The 13,221-nt window shown below is 43.4% G+C and overlaps 1 protein-coding gene across 2 annotated transcripts in view; it reads right to left on the bottom strand.

The window, feature by feature from the left end:
• Nucleotides 1-13,221, bottom strand: part of LOC124205943 — a 45,074-nt gene that overhangs the window by 29,747 nt on the left and 2,106 nt on the right. The window contains exons 1-3 of one of the 2 annotated variants that reach the window (XM_046603540.1): nt 8,003-8,387; nt 2,317-2,446; nt 1,629-1,845 (exon numbers count right to left, since the gene is read on the bottom strand). In XM_046603540.1, the coding sequence (XP_046459496.1) occupies nt 1,629-1,845; nt 2,317-2,446 (347 nt within the window). In that variant the 5' untranslated portion in view covers nt 8,003-8,387. Of the gene's footprint in view, nt 1-1,628; nt 1,846-2,316; nt 2,447-8,002; nt 8,388-13,221 lie in introns of those variants that run through there. The other variant, XM_046603539.1, reaches the window with a different exon arrangement.

Here is a 13,221-nt window from a genome sequence, read left to right as displayed (position 1 = left end):
CAGTAAAAAAAGGGGGGATCCTAGCTCCTGTGTCCTAGATAGATTCTTTGATAGGGGGGAAGAAAAGCTATGGACAGACACGGGCCATTATGTCGCGACAAATGTTGATGCTTTTCAGACCGCAACGAATAATAAACTGCCGGCCGGCGATAAATCTCATCACAATCTAATGTGGGGTTCTCTCGTTCCTATGTTCTCCAGTTGATGAGCTCTCACAAGATTCTTGTAGAAATAGAAAAATAAAAGGGACCTTTGCTCCCCCCCCCCTACTCCAACTCCTCTTTTCGGGGTTGGTACTGGAAGCCGGCCAGACGAATTACACGACATACGAATAGACATCCAGAATCACGCACACAGCACCGTCTATATATATCTAAAAGCAAGATGGATCTACTTTTTTTGTATAGTTTGGTTCTGATATTTTCCCATCAAGACTCCCTCCCCCACCCGACAACATGGTCTACTCCCACCCACCTATGAACACAACCAGCCCCCACAATATGATGGAAACTTTCTTTTGTTTTCCGTGGTGAAAAAGAGAAAGAAAAACAAGGAGCCACTTAAATTGTCGACCCCTTTTTTTCTCCTCCACTCGCTCCTTAGTCTACACTTGCCGATCCAGCACGTCGCCCCCATTGTGAGATGATGAACAGCTCCTACACACACAAAGTCACCTCCCACACACCCTTTTGGGCCGTCGAGTCAGATTATCCGAGTGACATTTTTAGACGTTAGTTTATAGCTGCTCATTACAGAGCTAGAAGAAGTCGTCGGCAACGGAGAGCTCAAGTCGCTCGACTCAATTTGATTGAAGTATGGCGGTGCGCGGTGCCATAGTCGGGTGGGTAGGGGGAGTGTCGGTTTACCATCCGAGTCCAAATCTTCTTACCCCCCACACACCGTGAACGGTACAACGTGACGTAAGAAAGTCTACACAAAAGAAGAAAATGTCTAGATGATCCTTATTCTTTGGCTAGACAGACCAGCCGTCAGTTGTTACTCTATCGGAGACATTGTAAAAGAAGAAGAAGAAGATCATTTTCAAGATGATGGAACAATAATAAAAGAGATGATGAAAGGATAGAGAGAAAGAGAGTAAGGAAGACAAGATCCTCTTTTTAGGAATATACGGGCCCGTCAAGTGGAAACTGGGGGAGAGAGAAAAAAGAGGCGCAGCGGCGACGCGGTAGAGCGGACAATCGGCAGACGACAAAGTTCGGTGAATCATGTGACGTACGGAGACGAGTTCTCTCTCAAAGAGCCCGGCAGCCCAGCAGAGCAGAGCAGAGACTTTGAATTGCGACACGACTGGTCGATCGATAAACTCGTATTATAACCTCGTCGGTCGACATCGTCGTTTCACAGGGGAGAGAGGAAGGGGGGTGCCTTGTTTGTTTTATTTCGGCCAGAGCTCTTTGATGTGTTGGTACTTTATGCATAATCCGATATTTGCACAGCGGCGAGAGCAGCAGTTTCTCTTCCGTCCCACCCGCCAAACTTTATTTTTTATCCAGCGGATGTGTGGACCAACCGGAAGAAGGACCGGGAATAAGTCCCGTCAAGGAGTAAAAAAAAACTTTCGTGCATTTTCGCCGGAAGAAGAAAATGAAGATGATGATAAAACTTACGTGGCAGTTTGTGGTAAGTTGAGACTGGTGATGGTCAATTCGACGATCCACGATGAGGCGATTGTTCCGCCAACCGACGACGGCGCAGGTGGGACCGGGGCCGTGAACGTGTACAAGACGCAGCCAATGCCCGGGTCGTAGGGTTTCGGGAAATCTGGACTGGTAAATTGGCCAAACGGCTGGCCGAACGTGCTGCTATACTCCACGCACTCGCACCCTGTTCATTTCAATCAATTTGACTTTTTTAAAAAATTCAGGTCGACACATTTTTCTTACTTTTTAAAAAGTTTTTCAATTTCTCCAAAAGAAATTTATTTGAGAAGAAGAAGAAGGAAGAACCATCTTCACTAAAGGCTGGCGGGCATCCCAGCCGAAAGCTCACAGAACTTGTCAAATTTTTTTTAACAAGATGGCTCGTTATAAAAACGAAAGAAAAAAGTTTTTTACTTCCGGCGGGGCCTTTTTTTATTTTACTCCGCGCCGTAAGACGAAGACGACGACGGCCGTTTGTGTCGTTCCACGTCAATCGGGAGCGTTGGCCGCCATTTGAAATGTGCCCGTTAACAACAAACAGCACTATATTCCAATGGCATTTAATTGTCATCCTAGTTAAACAACAAGGGCGAGGGATCTGGGCGAGTTTCGCGATGGGGAAGAGAAAATGGACAGACGATAAACATTGACTTACCGGGGTGGACAAGTCCGACGGCGGTGGCCGACAGCGGAAGAACCAACAGGATGGACGCCGTCACCGCCCAGCACCGCCACAGCAATCTGTCCGGCTTGATTATAATGGATGCTGCTACTAATTCGATCATCTGGCGGGCCAAATTTCAGAATACATTAACGTTAGAGCCATTTGCCAGTTTGACATTTCAAAAATAAAAAAATCACACAAACCCCCCACCCAAAAAAGAATCCAAATTCATTCAAACTATATAGGGTTCAGGTTGTGGTGGGGGGGTATAGTTGAAAACTTTGGGGTCGACAACAGGAATCCCAACATCGTCACTAGCAACCGTCCTAATTGGGAGAAACAACGAAATTCCCGTCCAACGGTCGTTATACACAACAGCCAGTCTTATTGCGATCCCTGGCGAAACCTTTCAAACATCTCCCGGGCAACCGAGTAAACGAGGATTTTTGTTTAAACAACTCTCTCAACTTTGGATCATTCTAACATTTGAGAATGTGCAAATACGAGCGAAAATGTTTGGGACATTTTTAAGCTGTCGATTGACTTGCGCAGTTCGATCCTCTTTATTTTCTTATTCTCTCAATTGCAAATTTGATTGCTCCTTTTTTTTCCTTCCTGGCGAGTGGGCGTTGCATAACTACACCGTGTACAACACACACACACCGACGCACATTATTCCGCATAGAAGAGAACACACACGGTTTGAAATTGCTGCCGGCGGGGGAACAAACCTGCCCACCTTCCTTCTTTTTTGATGAGGCATATGTGTGTTGCCAGGATCGATCCAGCAGCAGCAGCTCAACTAACACAGGTAACTGCTCTCTCTCTCTCTGCCACATACGAGGAAAGTAAAAAAGCGATGGAACCCTACTACTACTACTACTAGCGTCTTTGCGTGCGGAAACGACATTATATTCCGGCGGACAGGTTACTACCATATACAGGCGCACAGGCAGCGTCGACATATATCCATCTGCACCTTTGTGTCCTTGTGTCACCATGCATAACCGGCCATCCGCTCTCTCTCAGCGACTGTCTCGTCTAGGTCTCGAGTGCATGAGAGAATCACCAGTCAGACATTGTTCAAATGAGCATAGATGTACGAGAGAATTGGGATAGAAAAAGAAGAAGATCACGTCGGTGGAAATATAATTATTGTACCTGGCACAAGTTTTTTCAGGTAACCTTCTGGAGAGACACGAGTATCGATCGGCTGACTCGATTTTCCCTGCACATACACACTGTGCTCTTTATCCCAACATATCTCTCTGTTACCATAAAAAGAAGTAAAAAAAAGTTTTCCCCCCGTTTGAATATTTCAAATGAACAGAGTAGCGACTTTTCGGGAGAGAGGGGGGGGGGGCAGCAGAGTTGCCAGTGATTCCCGGATCTGTGTGTGTGTGTGTGCATTTTGTGTTTTATTTGTGAGTGCCAAATGTCAAGACAATTTCCCTTTTTAATGGGAGAGGGGCAAAAGGGCGAGATTCAGCTCGAGTGGAGGAGGAAATCGATCACGACATGCACAGAGAAATAACACAAAAACGATAATAACCGGGCAATAAAAAACACACACACAGCTGTTAACTGTTAAGCACAAAAACAAAAAAACAAACGAGGATTATCATTCATTCATGTCGGCATTTAGATGCGGAAGGTTTTCTCTTTTTCTTTTGCCTTGTACAGGACACACACAACCATTTTCTCGACGTTGTTATTATTGTTGTTGTTATTGTGTGGGGGGGGGGATATGTGTAACGACTAGGGCGGTTATGACGTGTGCGTATGAGAAAGGATGTTATCATGTGGTGGGTGGGGGGTCCTTGTGTGTCATATGTCATCCGTCAATCGATAGCTAGGCGGGAATGCACAGGGCTATAGCTTATAGAGATCCCAGCCAAGAGAATAATGAGAATTTTGAACCTCCCGCCAATATTGGATCCATGTTTTGTTTGGTTTATTTTCTTTTAAGAAAAAGGGAAACAACAACAAGAGGGTCGAGGGACCTCCTTCACAATTGCCCAGGAACAAGAAGGAAAAAAAAGGAGGAAGGGGGGAGTATACTAGTTCCGATTCGGGGCAACTGGGCAAGTCGCGGTGATTTCCTGCGGCGGAAACGACAACAACAACGATCGAGAGAGCTCAGCTCTCTTCGGTTCTCTTAAGTGTAATTTCTTTTTTCTTTTTTTCGGGTTGGGAGGAGGCCGCGTGTGTTTTTCCCTTTTTATTTGAGTTATACCGAACGAGAGAGAGTCCTGTACTACTCTATTGCGTGGTGGGTTTTTATCGAGCGATACTACAACTATAGACGGGCCGGCCGGCCGGCTCTTTCTCTCTCTCGTTTTCCTTCCATTTGAGTTCCGTGATTGTTATCCGCACAGCCAATTCCGACGGAGAAAGAAAAAAGTCATCGTGATCGCCAGTTGAGTGAAACGGCCGTCATTGGCGGTGAACGAATTTTCAATGTTTTCCCTTAGACTCGCGCACACGGTGATGGATGGACGGATGGATGCGGATTCCCGACGCATGTCGTAACAGCAACAACAACAGAAGAAGCAGCAACAACGAAATGCGTGTATGCATGTATAAATATGTGCGACTTTCGTATACGATTCGCCTATCGCTTCCGCCTTTTTAACTCGACGAGTTTCTTCTTCTGGCCGGGCAAAGTCAACTCCAACCGGCCCCGCCCTTATTTTCGCTATCATACCCCCCTCCATCCCCCTTAGTCTCTTTCGTTCGGCCGGAAGAGGAAAACAAAGGAATCAAAGAGAAGCCCCCAAAAAAGAAAAAATTATTTGAAGGGGAGAAAGAAGGAAAGAAAGAAACAACCAACAAATTTGAACGCGTTCAGTCCCGCCGCTCGAACGCAATGACCCGCAGGGTGGGGGCCAGAAAAAAAGGAAGAGAGATAACCTGTATACATGGGACTATATATATACTCGCCGATTCAATTAGATGAGACCTCCCTCCCCTTTCTCTCTCTCTCTTCACTGGGTTTGTGTTTGTTATATTGCCATTTTCTCGTTCGTTTCACTTGAAAATCCCCTTTTTTTGAAACGAAGTCAGGAGGGATCCCGTTTCATATTTGTTTTATCTCCAGACATCCTCCCGGCCACACCTTCTTTCTCTACCCACCCCACCCCAGCCCAGCCCAACCTCCTTTTGTTATGTCTGCGCTGTATGGCCCCCGGAATGCGACCGTTTCAAATTACCTTTTGATTTTTTTTTTGGCGAATAAAAAAGGGAAAAATTACCTTTCAGGGAGTAGCCAACCGTTCAAATTGTTTATCCACTTTTCCGGTCTAATTCCCCGTTTCATCTTATCGAAAAACAAACAATTGCTATCGATTGCCTACCCATCCACCCAACTCCCCTCCGGCCACACTTGTGTCACGGCGCCAAATTTAAAAAAGAAAAAAAAAAAAGGATCGTAAAGTCTGGCGAAATGTTACGTACAATTTTCACTTGCATTTCCCTGGCACGTCCAACAGTGTGTGGTGTGTGTCACAAACACACACACACACACCAAAAGAGAGAGAGAGATGGAGATATTAGAGCTACAGAGAGAGAGAAACTGGGATGACAAGTGGCTCCCACCCACCAGCCAGCATCTGCGGATAGCAGTCGGAAGTCCCGATCCCTTTTTTCTTTCCTTATTTCCTTTTTTGGGGGGGTTCCGTTTTCTGTTTCACTCACGCAGGAGGGGGGGGGGAGGTAGATGGTTGGATACATGTCAACTGCAGCATTTTGTTTTGTAGCAACAAACGCAGACAAACAGTCGCAAGTCGCATAGATATCAAGAAATAACAAGAAGTTGAAATGGAACACGTCAACCAATTATCGGCGTGTCAAAAGTTTCGTGCAACCGACAAAAAAAAAATATACAGACGGTTGATAAGGGGAAACGCCGGGGAAAAGACTCGCAACAACAACAACAACAACAATAATAATAAAAAATAAAAAGGTTGAAAAAAAAACAAGAAATAAAATCAAAAGAAAAAGAAATAAAAAAATAATTCTTTCTTAAAGGGTGGAAAAAGAATGACCGGGACGGCTCCCGCGGGAATAATACACGCAGCACGTATACAACAATCTACAGAGTCAATAGGGCGCATCACGTACCATTGGTTTCAATGAAATAATATAAAACAAAAGAATTTCTTAACCACCCACCCGAAAAAATTTCCAAGAAACATGCAAATCATTTCCCTGCGATTCCTCAAATACTTTCTAGAAATTCATTCGCCCTTTTTACTTCTTTCTTTATCTTTTTTACCTTTTTTCCTACAAAGTCTATTCTTAGGCCCGGGAAATGTCAGCTATTCAATTCACGAATGGCGAATATAAAAAAAGCCAGAAAAGTTTTTAAAAAATAAGAAAGAAAAAGTTGATGCGTATGTATCGATTAGGTAGAGAAGAGTAAGAAGGCGTAAAAGGCCATGGCGGAATTTTCTGTCGAATCTCAACTTTTCCTTGACTCTGTGTGTGTGACTCGGAGAGAGTGTATACTGTATATATATACAAGTTGAGCTTCTCTTTTTCATTTTGAAAAGAAGTTGGAGAGAAGATAACTCTCGAGCGTGTCATAATCTACCGTCGAAACCTACTCTCCTTTTTTCCCGACACATCTTACACACAATTTAGGGCTATTATTATCTTGATTTACCAACGTGTAAACGTGCTTTATCTCATCAACTACATTATTATTAATATTTCTTCTTTTCAATTCAAAAATATAAAATCCCGCGCAAGGAAAAATAAAAAAGTTCTCTCTTTCCTTTGATGTTTGCTGACCCACGCAATCTCACCACTAAACGTGGAATAAAAAAAAGGAGAAAATCTGATTATCATCTTCTTTTCATTAGACGAATGTAAAGACAAAAATTGCACACGTTTCTGGTCTGATAAAAGCGTTTCCATCTCTCCTAAACAGAGGAGTAGGAACGGATCCCAGTGTCCTATTACGGGAAAAACGTTCGGATAAACGACATGCTAGATACTACTCTCTATCCCGTTTCTTCGTGATAGAAAACGGGCTCTTATAGGTACACACACAACATTCAGAAAAAGAGAGACATATCATCGATTCACGGTAGAAGAGAGAGAGAAAAGAGGCGACCAGAGAGTTTTATGTGCAGGCGACTTTTACGAGGACAACCGAGGAAAATGTGGGGGGTGGGACAGACACACACACACGACAAAAAGAAAGAGAGAAATATATAATAATAAAAGTGTGTGTTTTGTGTGTGCGTATAAAAACTATCGAGACGATGGAAATGTGGCAGCCGGAATGGATATCCGCCATAGATATGTGCCACTAGAAAAGAAATAAGATAAGAAGGTGGAGGAAAAGAGTGGGAAGAGGATGGCGGAAAAAAGAAAGAAAGAAAAAGTCTAAGCTCTGCGATGTCGTCGACTTTGGGTTAATAGAACCTATCTGTATCTATCGTCTCGCTAAATACCCCCTCTCTCTCTATATATATGTCGCTATCAGTCGAGAACCACTCGACCCCCTTCTTATTATTATCATTCGCTTAGAGACTTTCTCTCCATCTTTTATTTTTCTCTTATTTTCTAATAGCCTTTTGGCTGCTGCCCCTTTCGCACCCAAAGTCAAGACACCCTCCCCCCACTTTCATCTTTTCTTCTTATAAGAAAATTGATTGGAGAAACTCACCTTATTTTCGGCATCGGAGATATTTTCGTCGCGTGGGGGGAAGATAAACAACAACAAAAAATGATTTTGTTTTGTGCGAAAATATCACGACACTGAAAATGAAAATAAAAAAATCACGACACTGTGTCAAATTCACCGGTCACGGGAGGTGGCAACAGCCCTCATAGGAGGGTCGTGTTGTTGTTTTTTTATCGTCTCGTGTTATTCAAAACGGGAGAGAAAAAAAAAACAATCGCGGGATTTTTTTATTTTTTTGAAATATTCGGTTTTGATGGGGTGGAGAGGTGCACTGGTTGAGAAGGGAGGCCGCCTGTGGCACACGTCTGGCCGGTGCAGAGTGCCGTGATCGACTGGCGTTCTCCCGACGCGTCGTTTGTTTCCCTCCTCTTCCTACTCCTCATTTCTTCCCCCCCTTTTTTTCTTCTTCTTCTTCTTCCCACCCAAAGAGTGGGGGGGGGGGAAGCCTCCGCCCCTCCCATGTATAAGCCGCTCTCATATAATACAAGTCCCCATCCGCACAGTTCCATTCGACTTCTTACAACGCCATTTGCAATTTGAAAAAAAAAAAAATTCAAATTTTGCCGCCCTTTATTTTTCAAAAAATGATCTCCCTCTCTTAAAATTGAATGTCAAGTTCCCGAACGGAATATCATTATGAAACTAGGAGCTGAAAATCAACTTGGCATAGTAGTTTTCTATACAAACTGAATACGAGTAGCACACACAAAAATTGCCGGAACCGGTGCTCTCTACTGTACAACTTCCGCACTCGCTTTTCGGATTGTACCGAAAAAAAAAAAAATAAGGAGGAAGGGAACCTGGCATCATGTTGGGGGGGTGGAAGGAAGTAAAGACGAGAAAAAAACACGACGAAAGGAAAAGATAAAAGGAAGGAAAAGACTAAACGGTACGGAGAGTCTTTGTGTGTATAGAAAAAGAGTTGCTAGTAGTTGGTATGTGGAATAAGCCACTAGAGCGGACATAACAAAACACATAGCACCGCACCAGACACACACACACACAACTGCTGTGTGGTAGTAACATCGTCATCCAACCATCCATCCATCCAGCAGCAGCAAGCCCAGCTGACGACAGACTTTTGAGAAAAACTTATTGGCTCCTGGACGAAAAAGAGAAACACACACACATCAAAGAATCTAGCACCATTTTCTAGGGAGGGAGAGATGGAGAGCAATATACTATTTATGCGCGCCGTTGACGGTCCTTTCATTTCTAGCGACTTCCGCATCCGCAAACTGAAAAAAAAAAAATCAAATCCGACCGAGGATGAGATTACCAATTGGAAGGAGATGGCGGGAGGCCGGCAAAGTCGGTCGGGAATCGATTTCGCATCACGTTCGTTTTCTTTTCGGTTCGTCAGATCGAAAAAGTTGAGCCGAGAGATTGTTACCGTAGCAGATCCTCTTTCTTTTTTCCACCACCAAAACCGGATAACAGAAAATAAAAGAAAAATCAACTTTATCCGTGTGCAAAAAAAGTAGAAAAGTTTGATCCACACATGCACGTAGGTGACGAGAGACCGTGGAGTGTGTGTGTGTGTGTTTTATTAGGTGGTATAAAGTAAAACTATAGTACACGGGGACAAGAGTAGTCTGAGGGAAATTATTACGGCGACGGAAGAATTTTTTTTTTTGAACCGTAAAGAAAGTTTTTCTTTTAGTGGGGAAACCCTCGTGCATAATGACCGCGTTATATAAACGTGAGCTAGTACATGTACGGTGTGTGTGTCACATCACCGCTGGCGGGCGAACGCCAGAAATAAAAAAAGGCAAAAGTATTGACCGTTGCGACGATGTGGGATAAAGAGCAGAGAGCAGAGAGCAGAGTATATAATACAGTGACTCTCTGCGGGAGTTTAGTCAAAGACCAACCGCCACTTTCCATCGCTTTGCCCGATGACGCACCGTATTTTATGAGATTAAATGCGAGGAAGAGGAGGAGGAGGAGTAAGTAATTCAAGTGTAATTGGCTCACAAAATCCATATCATAATATCCATAGGGAAGGAAGAAATCCCCTCACCAATGATTTTGACCCTCTCGGAAAAAATCTTTTGGGCCTGCTCAACCAACAGCGGCAACCGACAACGACGATATATTTATAGCAGGCTGCTGATTGAGTTCAACTGTCGTGAATATTCCATTAGCTAAAAGTCCCTTCCACTAAATCTACGTGGGAGTTTTCGTGAGAGAGAGGGGGAGGCTACAAATGAACAGTGCGACCTGGAATATGTATATTCCAACGATGAATGAAATATGATGGACGGGCTGCTCTGAAACTCTGATGGCGCAACTTGTTTCCATCAACAGAATCTCGACTGCTGGTAGACCACCACCAACCCGCACATAAAAGCTGTTTAAAAACGTTGATCCCGCCAATCGAGTGATGGATGGACTGCTGGGCTTTTCTGAATATCAAACGATAACGCCGTTAGTTCATTCGGATCATTTTTGGTAAAAAGTAAAAAAATCGACGGCTGGTTTATTTTTTTTTTTCAACCCAATCGACCCAACTTTGTCTTCTTATCGCATCGTTCCGTATGTTGTTGGGCGCACACGGACGATAATCGATCCCGAAAGCTTGGCCAAGAATTTGTGGCTCAGCTCCTTTATTTTTTATTTTTTTGAAAAGTGAAAAAAGAAATGGTGGGGGGTTCGACGGGATCATGGGATCGTCGTGTAGAGAAAAGTGTGTCACACGTCGCCGTCCACCGCGCGGTCAAATGGAACGCGACAAGAGAAAAGAGCGGGAAAATTGGATTTTTTTGAATTTCTTTTTTCTTTCCTTTCCTTTACCGTGGGCCGTGTTAAATCGAGGAAATAAATTTTACACGACAAAAAAAGGGTGAAACGCATTTCTTCCTTTTTCAGACTCAAAAACTGTCTTGTAAGTTAAATGCTGCCGGGCTGAACTGAATCGATCGTCAGCCATTTCTTTGCATGGCCAAGTCCATCACGAACGAATCAGCGCCTTTTTTCGACTTGCGTTTGCCATCGTCTAGTCTGAAAGAAGGAACGTAAAAAAAAAGGAGAGAAAGAAAGAAAATCGCGATCGTCTGTACTTTTTCCAGGTCCGACCATTTTCCAAATGGGTCGAGTGAAAAAAGGAAGAAATGGCACTTGATTTTCAATTTTTTCGTCTGCGGCGAGTGACATTGATCCGCTCCGACCAGAAACTTTTATTTCCATCACGTTGGCAAAACAATCTTGGCTGTTAGATTATGGACGACGGAAGAATAAGAGGAGGCCACTCTCTACTAGCTCATGACGATGATGCATGAAAAATATCATCGATTATTCACGTCATCTCCCAGTTTTGTTTCCCTATGGCCCCCGATGTTTATTTACATAGCGGTCCTATACATAAGTCGCTCTCTCCCTTTCTCAAACGGCTGAATAATTGAACAATCGAAAGCAAAAAGTTATTTTCGAGAGAATAAAAACGAGAGCGGGAAATTCAAAAAAATATGAAAAAAATTTCAATAAATGATTTAGAAAAGAAAATCGGATGACGACAGAATCAAAGATTGAACAGATTGAAAGAAAAATCTCATGTCTGATGAGGTGAAATAAGTTTCGTACGTGACTGGCTGCTACCGAACCCCGAAAAGAAACCCCCCAAAAATAGAGCGCACCAAATAATTTAGTTTTTCTTTTATTATTTTTCTTGCTGGGCAAATCATCAGCCTCCGAGAGTTATATAAAACGCCAAAAAATGTTTCCCCAACTTGAACAGACAATAAGGTCGATGTTTGGAGGGCGGTATGACGCCCTTCTCTCCCTGTTCTATCAACACGATCGTTTGGGTTTGTTCCTCCCGCGGTCGAGCAAAATCCCAGGGCGCCACCCAGTCATTTTCTATTCAAAAAATGTTTTGCATTTTTTTTTTGTCTACGGTTAAGACCATCACGCACGAGTCCTCTCACGCTACCACTACACAAATAAAAAAAACAGTTTTCAATTAAATTTTTTTTTCTCTTCTAAAAATTGAAACAAAAAAAAAATTCTGAAGAGAAAAAGTGGACCGAAAGTGGAGGTGGGTCTCTCTCCCCCATGTGTGTGTGGGTGGCTCTCGAGTGGTTCAACGCTAACCCTTCAAACACACACACACACACACACACACTTGACAGTTGTGTGTAGCGTCTGGGTGGAGAGAGGACCGGAGAAGAGCAAGGCTCTGGACGAAGAGTTCGAGTTTGCAGTTCAGTTCCTTCCTCAATATTTATCAAGATCTTTGTCCCTGGCTCTTTCTCTCTCTTGTTTGATTCTTTTCTTGTTGTCTGCGGGAGGGAGGGTCGACGACGTCGGAGATATATAATAATAGGAATAGCAAGAAATCAATGCGAATGAAACCAACAGCAGCCAGCCAGCCAGCCAGAGCAGAGCAGATTTCTTTTCTTGTCTGTCGTCCTTCTCCTTTCCTTTTGTGCGTGAAAATGTTGGAGAACAATTTCGGAAATAGGATTTGATTATCGCGCGCGTGTGAGGGATGAGATGGCGCCTATTTCAATCTCGTCGAGACAACAAAATGTGGCAGGGTAAGAAATGGGAAAAAAAAGACAAAAACAAACAAACAAGAAAAAGCTGAAAAGAATAGTGGCGAAAAAGACGACGATCTTTTATCGATTGACGTGTCGATCGATATGGTGATGACTTCTATTTTTGAACAGATTTCACTTCGATTCATTTTCAATTCCCCCCTTTTTTTACAGTTCCTCGTAAACGATTTTTTGGGAGCCACAACAACAACAACAACAACAACTTGTTCTCTCCCAAAAAATGTTGTTTCGGCTTTTCTTGTTTCGTCCGGATTACGACCGGATTGAGGAGGCCTTTTTTCCACATCGTCCCCCAATGTGAGCATTCCATTTCATTAGATAAACAAACAACTTTGGACATTTTAGTAAATAAGAGAAATACCAGTAGTTTCAGACATTTTCTAAAAGAATAAAGCCATAAATAGAGTAGCTGTGCACAAAAAAGAAATACAAAGAATGTCTAATAAAATAATGGCTCAAAATGGGCGGAAGGAACAGAAGGAACGGCGAAGACAACAACAAAACCAAAAAGGGAAATTCGTGAAAATCCGGATCATACACAAGAGAAGAGAGAACGGAGACAGGGGGGAAACCTTTTAAGCTAAAAAAAAAAGTCGCTAATGAGCTTACGGTGAACGTGATGTGTGTGTGTTCCCCCGCTCC

The sequence above is a fragment of the Daphnia pulex genome, chromosome 10, assembly GCF_021134715.1.
Source record: "Daphnia pulex isolate KAP4 chromosome 10, ASM2113471v1".
Taxonomy (NCBI): domain Eukaryota; kingdom Metazoa; phylum Arthropoda; class Branchiopoda; order Diplostraca; family Daphniidae; genus Daphnia; species Daphnia pulex.
This window is presented reverse-complemented; position numbering and strand designations above follow the sequence as displayed.